Source organism: Microplitis demolitor, chromosome 4 (genome assembly GCF_026212275.2).
Source record: "Microplitis demolitor isolate Queensland-Clemson2020A chromosome 4, iyMicDemo2.1a, whole genome shotgun sequence".
In the NCBI taxonomy this organism is placed as follows: Eukaryota; Metazoa; Arthropoda; class Insecta; order Hymenoptera; family Braconidae; genus Microplitis; species Microplitis demolitor.
This window is the reverse complement of record NC_068548.1, coordinates 10,533,954-10,542,758: the sequence shown is the minus strand read 5'-3', so window position 1 is coordinate 10,542,758 and position 8,805 is coordinate 10,533,954. Positions and strand designations below refer to the sequence as shown.

Genomic DNA, 8,805 nt, shown 5'->3' with positions numbered 1-8,805 from the left:
ACTTTTCTCGCATCCTCGAAAGCTTTCCCAGTGGACTCAGACACGCCTTCATGAAACCCTACATTTTCATGAAATCTTCCAGATTTGAGAAGAACTCTTACCACCGTCGAACACCCAACATAAACAATTTTATTATTTTCATTTACGAAATCTAAATAATAAATTAAAAAATTTTAATTTATAAATAATTTTTAGATGAATAAAAAAAACTATCAATTACAGTTATTTCAAAAGCAAAATATTACCAATTGTTTGATCAATTATTTCATGAGCCCGATTATCTCTACTGAATAATTTATTTGCTTGTTCCAATAAAAATTCTAAGTCATAGTGATTTACCGCCATTTTTTTCAGTTCAAAATTATTATATTGAACCAATATTTTATGTTGATAATACTATATGAATTAGTAAATAAAAATAATTGAAATGTGATAAATAAATTTTATGAAAACGTGAAGTTAGCTAATTAAAGTAATTAAAAAAAAAAAACTGTTTATTTACTAAATTATATTTTCATAACGTCTATCACACATAAAAGAATTAACAAAATAATTTTGTGCATCTGGAAATAATTATAATAAATGAATAAAATCTTATAAAATAAAATTTAAATTTAAAAACTAATTTATTTAAAACAAAATGATGAAGCAATATAATATTGATTTTTCTAAAACCGATCCTTATGGAATTATTTATCCTAGAAAAAAGAGAAGGTAAGGTTTCAATGATTGTTGGGTCAAAAATAATAAATGGAAAAAATAAATTTATCTTTATTATCAACGAAGGTTATAATAATAACTATCAAATAATAGTTAACGATCGACCGTCTGAAATAGAAAATAAGATTTCTTTGAATCAAGTAAATAATTAATAAAATAGTATGTATCTAATATTTTGCAAATTAATAATAGTTAACTTTTTTATGTTGATAAAGGTTCTCAAAATCAAAGATGCATATGCAACATTCAGAATTGATTTTAATTTAGACATTTATCCTCTGTCTCATTTCAATTTTGAAGTCGACAAATTAGCAAATGTTGAAATAACACTCATTTATTTACATACAAATGATTTCCGTCAGCCGTTAAGCAATTTTCAAATTATTGTTGAGACTGAGGAAGATGAATAATTTTTATCTTAAATTATATCAGGTAGATACTTGTATTGTTTACAGTTATTTATGAGTTTAATTTAACTTAGAAAATTAATACATATATTTAATTATTTCTATTTTAATAATGATGTGGATTGTACGAAAACAATAAAAAAAATAGTCAATGGAAATAAAATAATATAAATATTTTAATATTTTAATTATACTTTATACATATAAATTTATGATTATATAAATACATACATATGTATTTATGTAAGTTATGCATACATATATGTTTATATGAGTTGTGTTCCTTATAAATAATATTATATCGAAGTTTATATTTTTCAAATATTAATTTATTAATTCAGTACTTCAGTATAGACTACATTACGGGTTTTTTCTCCATTGACACAAACATATACATTTTTATTTGATCTTACTCTTGATAATGATACATATAGTTGTCCATGTGAAAAACAGGGAGTTCGAAGATCTACTCCAGTAATGCTCATCGTTTGTCCTTGAGCTTTGTTTATTGTCATTGTAAAAGAAAGACTGACAGGAAATTGAATGCGTTTGAATTCGAATGGAAAATTATTAGGTATAAGAGGTATGCGAGGAATGAATACACTTTCACCCTTTCCTGATCCAGTTAATATAGTAGCTTCTATAACATTCTTTTGTAATTTTGTGACTCGTAATCTTGCACCATTACAAAGTTGAGGTGGATTTAAATTTCTCAATAAAATTATAGGAGCGCCAATTTTTAATTTAATTGTATGCGATGGAAGTCCTGGTACACTTATTGAATTTAAGAAGTCAACAGTATAGTTTGTTGCGTCATCTGGATTAATCGTGGTATTGATTGATGCATAAACCATCTCATTTGCATCAAACTTATCTATTATAGTATTATTAATACGGACTACCATTTCATTTTTAGGACATAAAATAGCTCTCTCTGATAACCACGAGTCCTCTTTATTTTTAATATCTCTTATACCTGGATATACTTTTTCTATCAAATCTTCTATAGATGGTACTATTGAACATAATTCATCAGGCAGAGATACTTCTCCATTTTCATCGTTTATATTTCCACCCCCTACATCCAACAATAAATTAGAAAATTTTTGAGAAATTGGATCACCTCCTTGATGGACTCGCATGTTTACAGTTAGTGATAGTTTTTTAATATTATTCCATAGATAAGATCGTTTAAGAGATGCATTCACTTCATCAGCTCTTGTACCTCTAGTAATTACCGGTAAAGTCTGACGAAAATCACCGGAAAATAAAAAAGTTATGCCCCCCATTCTTTTTGTATTGTTTCGTAAGTCTTGTAGTGTTCTGTCAACAGCTTCTATTGCTTTCTTGTTGGCCATCGTGCATTCATCCCAGACTATTAAGCATGCATCTCTCATCACTTTTGCTTTATCACTATTCCTAGAGATATTACAAACTGGTGATTCATATCTGTCAATGTCTATCGGTATTTTGAACATGGAATGGGCCGTTTTACCACCAGGTAAAAGGGTTGCTGAGATACCTGAAGATGCTACTGCAAGCGCAATTTTACCACTACCTCTAACTTTAGATAATATCAAATTTATTAAAAACGTTTTTCCTGTGCCCCCAGGTGTATCAATAAAAACATTCCCCCTTCTAACGTGTCTATGCTATTCATAATTTCATCGTAAATTTTTTTTTGGTCTACATTAATTTTGAATTCATTTTTTTTTACAAAAGCCATCAGTATCGATTTGTCATAACTTGTTTCAGCTAGATATTCTCTGTTTATCTGAAAATTATCATTAATATTCGGTATCGGCATTCCATATTGATCTAAAGGTTTTCCCCCGATAGAAATAATTGTATTTTCTAAGTCTATGAGACAACGATTCTCAAGCTCTTCTTGTTTTAATTCCCGTACTACAAATTAATGGAGTGAGGGTATTTTTAAATAAATTGAAGTTGAATTTCACTTAATAATTACTATTATATTTTAATTGATAAAAAACGCACTTATTTAAATTATATAAGTATAAATTGTTAAACTTGAACTTATTGATAACTCGTTAATAAACTTAACTAATTGATACACTCGTTTTTGATAAATTGATGTAGATGGATAGATATAGATTGTTGGATATTGATAGAGATCAACGGATAGTCGAAGACCGGCGACTTCCAGTTCTTAGTTAGAAGTGTCTCGATTTTTCACTTAAGGTTTTTGACTGAAATTCTCAGTGTACGTAGGAAAAATGGGAAAGGGCAGAAAAGGTGTGGTTGATTTTGTTTAAGTAAAAATTATTGGTCATGTATTATTATGGGAGTAGGAAGGAGGATCTTAAAGACTGTACGAAAATATTCGTAGAATAGAAAAAGTAACATATGTTCTCAAAATGTTATTTGAAATTAAGAAAGTTTGAAGTAGAAATATCTAAATTGTTTTATTGAGGATTAAAAAAAAAAAAAAAAGGAGACGCATTTTATGTGAGAAAAAACCCAAGGGTTTTTCTAATCTTAGTACAATGCAAAAAATAGAAATATAAGCACGGTACAAGGTCGGCTTATGACCATAAATCACCATAAAAAGCTTGAAAGTTCCTGAGAAAATATACTTAAATAATTATAAATAAAGTTTAAGATAATGTTAAACGCTACACTTCTTTATGTAAATTTAAATCAATATCAGGAAAACTTCTTATCAATTTTCTTCCATAATCTTCATATAAATATTTTTTATACTTTGTCCATAATTCTTTAGGGTCGGAAGGGTGACAAAATACTACAATAATTGCAAAAAGTTGCCTTAGTTTAAATGGACTATCGGTAACACACGCTTCTTTTAAAGTTTCATCCCAATGGGAGTCATCTTCAATAAGATCAAGAGCTTTGCAAGCTGCTTGATATGATTGATATACCACACCATTAACTGTTCTTATATCTTTAAAAGATGTTGGGCCTCTAACGGTGTGAAGTAATAGACGTAAGAAATAACACTCTGTATTACCAGGATGAATTGTGTATACTCTTCCAATAACGTGTTCTTTAAAAATACCAGGATAACCTTCAACAGGATTTCCTCTTTTCCTCCTCTTGAATACTTTAGATTGTTTATCAAATATATAATATGCAGGTACTTCGTCATATAAAAGTGTCTTTGCGAAAATTTCCTCTCGGCATAATTGAAAATAGGCCAATAATGTTGTGTTTTTGGGATTAGTAATTTGATCAATAACATTTTCTGTGTTGAAATATACTCGCTGTCCATTTTCTAAATGAACATCCAAGTGAACCACGGGAGGAAATCTCTCATGTATTGGGAAAGACATTATACGCCAAGTTGCTTCTGAGGTACTAATGTATCTCCCAGATTGGTATTTCGTTATCTCATCGTTTTCATTTTTAAGTCCAAACGTTGCTTGATCACTTCCTTTATTCACATATTTACAAATGTATTTTATAGATTGCACACTGCTACAATACTCGACATTTAAATGTGTTTCAAAAGTTCGGGATAATACTGGTGAATAAGGGACGATCCAACGATTATCTACTTCTATATTATTTCCATTTACCTTAACTTGAGCGACAAATCCTCCCGCTTCCGTTGATCTCCGCCGGTAAGATGGATAGCCATCCTCTCCAGTTATCGTTTCATTTACAAATGCTTTCGGAAATCGTTTACTACAACGATTGTCTTTCATACACGGAGATTTTGAATTAATTATTCCACATGGTCCATGAATCATATGTTTTTTGATAATATTATATAAATCTAAATCCTCCTGAGGATTAGGAAATTCTGCTTTTATAATACTATCTATTCTATTAGGTGTTACTTTATCTTCAAGCCATAAGAGAATATGAGCATGAGGAAGACCTCGTTTCTGCCACTCTACAGAATACATATAACATTTAACGGATCCAAAAATTTTTCCTTTAAATAATAAATCAATTAATTTTTTCAACTTCAAGTGAAAAACTCTAGATATAATATCGTGCCGGTCAGATGCAGATTGCCCTTCGTACAGCTCTCTTGTTATTTCTATCCAATTAGGATTAGTGGTCATAGTTATAAAAAGATCAGGACGACCATACTTCTTTACATAACTAAATGCATCTTGTGTTCGCTCATGCATGTATCTTGGGCTTCCTGTAAAACTGGATGGGAGAATAACTAAACGACCTAAATGATCAATATTACTTTCAACGCGCAAAGCATCTTGTAAGTGAATATAGTTTTCGGCTCTAAGTTGTTTTTGACTATTTCTTATAAATGACAATCGCTCGGTTTCAATTTTCGCATACATATCAACCCAAAATTGATTTGAAATTTGACGATAACGGTGTAAATTATTAAACTCATTAGATCTCATCATAAGTCTGTAGCAGTAAAATTGTAAAGCTGAAATTTTTTTATTCATGTCTTCTGCTTGTTGTCCAGAATGAAATATATTAAAATTATAGCCGTCTTCTCCACGACAAAATATAAGTGGATATTGAAGGGCATCATACGACCGGTGAGTCTCACTTATTCTTTGAAGATCTCCTGTACGCAAAGATAGAACAATATCTCTCTTTTGACACTCTTGATCAACTAACACTACAGCTACTTCATTTGTAGAAGGCTTATTATACCGGCCTTTATGATCGGAAATTGGTTTACGGTCTGCATTGATTACTAATTGATAATTATCTTTGTTTTCGAGTGGAATAGATTCTAAAGCCGATTTAAAGTCATGCACATAAGGATTTATTTGAAGGAGCATATTTTGTAGGTCTGTTATGAGATTTTTATTTAAATTATTATTATAGGACATTCGAAGATTAATTTGCTCATTATAATCAGCTATAAAATATATCTGTAAAAATTTTGAAGGTTGATCACTTTCAGGAAACAATGAACCAATTAAATGGTATACTTGTCCCTGGATTTTAAAAGTCGGCATAAAGTTTCCCTCAGATACAATATTTGCACCGAATGAAGTCATCTGAAAAGCATTGTTGTAAGACCTTACAGCGTTCAAAAATGATTTTGATTGAACGTGTTTTCCATCCAGCAGAGATTTTAAAGGTTCGGGAGGTTCAAGTAAAGGTGTTAATCGAATTTTACCTGATGAACAGCATAATCCAACAGATTCACCGACCCACTTTAATGCATTACAGTAATTACAAACCTTAGTCATTGGACCAACATCAGATTCCTGTTTGTAATTAATAGACGGATCGTAGGAGAAACCACTATTCAATTTTGATTGCCAACGGATATTTCGTCTCTGAGTTTGTCTATTCTTATCAGCATTTAATCGTTGCTGATGTTCTGAATCAGATTCTAACTGTCTATGGACGGTATGCCATTGGCGATCCAAAGACAATCTTTCTGTTCGTCTGTCGTTAAAATCTGATTCCCGAAGAGCCGAAATTCTTTCGTTTTCCATCATTAAATTTGCTTCTTTTTTCTTCTTTAACCTGTAGTATCTATTTCTAGCTGCAGCTCTACTTTCATCGCGTTTGAATGCAGATTCTGATCGTCGCTGAAGAGCGTGATGTTCTCGGTCGATCATTAGGCGAGTTTCACGATCAAATATAGATTCCTGTGAGCGAGATAAAGTATGGTGTTCACGATCGTGAGTCAATCTCTGATTACGATGTTCATCTGATTCGTTATTGCGTGCAATAGTGTGCTGTTGACGATCACGTGATAATCGGTGGATACGTCGTTCATCAGATGCATTATGATATGTAATAAGGTGGCGTGCACGATCATCCGCCAATCTTCTTTCATAAGCTATCTCTGATTCGACTTTCCTCTTATTAGCATGTTGCATTCTATCAGAAGCAAGGCGAATTTCAGATTGTTCTGGTGTTTCATTAGCTCGTAAATTACTTTTCCTTTCTTTCTGAATTTTCAGTCTCTCGTCTCGTTCACATTGAGTTTCAGATAGGCGAAGAAGTTTGTTGCTTCTTGCTTTGGCTGATGATGAACTCAAGTTTGATTTTCGTTTTTTAGGCATTTTTAATGAAAATATAACGAATAATAACGATACATATCTAAAATATAAAATTATTAATTACGATAAGTTATATTGAATTGGTCAATCTTGGTTACCTTAGCATACAAAAATAAAAATTACTATAGATAACTAAGTGAAATCAAATACTTATCTTTATCTTTTGAATCCAATTTTTTATATAAGTTAATGCACAAAAATTGTTTATAAATAATATAAATGATTATTTATAGGTTATGATCTTCATTTATTTTACATATTGCGTAAGATACGTAATTTTGTCTTTTTAATCCTATATATCATACAATAAATTAAAAAAATTCAAGTAATAAATTAAATAGATTTACATTCTTACTTAGTTACAAATAAGTCAGATTAGACACTCTTATTTTGACTGCTTAATGAAATGTGATAGACGATTCAATTGACAGAAACAATTGATAAATGAAACAAAATCTAATCTAAAAAAAAAAAATATAAAAAACAATTGATACGCGTTATATAAAAACAATTGACGCTAATGGAATAAAAACAATTGATGGCTGTAATTTAACTGTTTTTTTCTTATACTTTTAGAAAAATAATTTATATACCCGAATTCTGATTTATAATTGATTTAAAAAGTAGCCTATATTTTAAGTGACAGCATCTTGTATATGTATAAAAAATTTCATCTCAATCAGATAAGTGGTTGATTAGTTATAAAGGTACAAACCGACAGAGAGACAGACAGACGAATATTCTAAAAAAGGTAGATACAGTATGAGTAGGTCATAAAAATGATATTTGACGCATAATTCGAAATAAAATCACCATGTACAGACAGAGCCTATAGATTTATATATTAGTATAGATAAATATATATGTATAATGTCGAGCTCTTGAAATCGATCTGAACCACTTTTTTACGAGTTTGAAATAAAGTGGAAATAGCTAGAAAACAATGCGGAATTTAAAAAAATTTGACGAATAATAATTTGTAGAGAATAAAATTGTCAACAAAAAAGGCCTTATAACATTTTGTGATAAGTCTGATAGTTTCACCGGAAAAGTGAAAAGATCTCGAAATTTATTCTAACTTGACTTTAAGCTCCAATAACTTTTGAATAGATGAATTTATTGAAAAATAATAAGAGACTTTTTTTTGTAAAGCATTCAATTTCTACAAAAAATTGTATTGAAAATTTCTGAATTCTCATTGGTTGACATGGTATAAAATTCAGAACGAGCAAAAAGAAGTTCTTTGAATCTAAGTAAACTTTGACGTCGGATATCTTGTAAATGGTTGAATTTATGAAAAAATCATAGAAGACGTTTTTTGTAGATCAGTACATTTGCTACAAAATGTTCAGAAGGAGATTTTTTGTATTTTGATTTTTTCGGAAGTTATGTATTTTTTACCATGTTACTAAATGAAAAATCGAAAATTATCGATAGTCACCTCTAAATATCAATATTAAGAGCTCAAAATTTAACTGTCACCATATTTTAAGATACCCTTTAGACTTTTCAATGTTTATCAAAAAAAAAAAATAATCCCCTAATTTGAAATAGTCAAATATATATATATGGGTCATTCTATCAAATAAAGTTATTTTTACGGGGCGACCCTCGCAGATTTGGTTCAAACTTTGTGGAGTTGCTTTGTGTATTAAAAAAAAATATTCTCTGCAAATTTGAGCTTC

General features: G+C 29.9%; 1 protein-coding gene and 1 long non-coding RNA gene across 2 annotated transcripts; both read right to left on the bottom strand.

The window, feature by feature from the left end:
• Nucleotides 1-506: 506 nt before the first annotated feature.
• LOC128667531 (uncharacterized) lies at nucleotides 507-7,123 on the bottom strand. Its single transcript, XM_053737901.1, has 5 exons — nucleotides 5,314-7,123; nucleotides 3,931-5,004; nucleotides 2,874-3,032; nucleotides 2,023-2,691; nucleotides 507-523 (listed from the first exon to the last, which is right to left on the bottom strand). Exons 1-5 carry the CDS (start codon nucleotides 7,121-7,123, stop codon nucleotides 507-509), a joined length of 3,729 nt encoding a protein of 1,242 aa, XP_053593876.1.
• Nucleotides 7,124-7,286: 163 nt separating this feature from the next.
• Nucleotides 7,287-7,847, bottom strand: LOC128667621 (uncharacterized). The gene is made up of 3 exons (XR_008403566.1): nucleotides 7,714-7,847; nucleotides 7,476-7,581; nucleotides 7,287-7,412 (listed from the first exon to the last, which is right to left on the bottom strand). It is a non-coding gene; the product is annotated as an uncharacterized LOC128667621 (long non-coding RNA).
• Between the last annotated feature and the right edge of the window lie 958 nt (nucleotides 7,848-8,805).

What these genes read in the sequence shown, in the direction of transcription:
- LOC128667531 (XM_053737901.1), bottom strand. Translation starts at nt 7,123, where the DNA reads ATGCCTAAAAAACGAAAATCAAACTTGAGTTCATCATCAGCCAAAGCA. An exon ending in AGATGCTTTGCGCGTTGAAA is followed by an intron (nt 5,005 to 5,313) that starts GTAATATTGATC and finishes TGTATTCTGTAG; the next exon opens with AGTGGCAGAAACGAGGTCTT. An exon ending in AGAAGCGTGTGTTACCGATA is followed by an intron (nt 3,033 to 3,930) that starts GTCCATTTAAAC and finishes ATTAATTTGTAG; the next exon opens with TACGGGAATTAAAACAAGAA.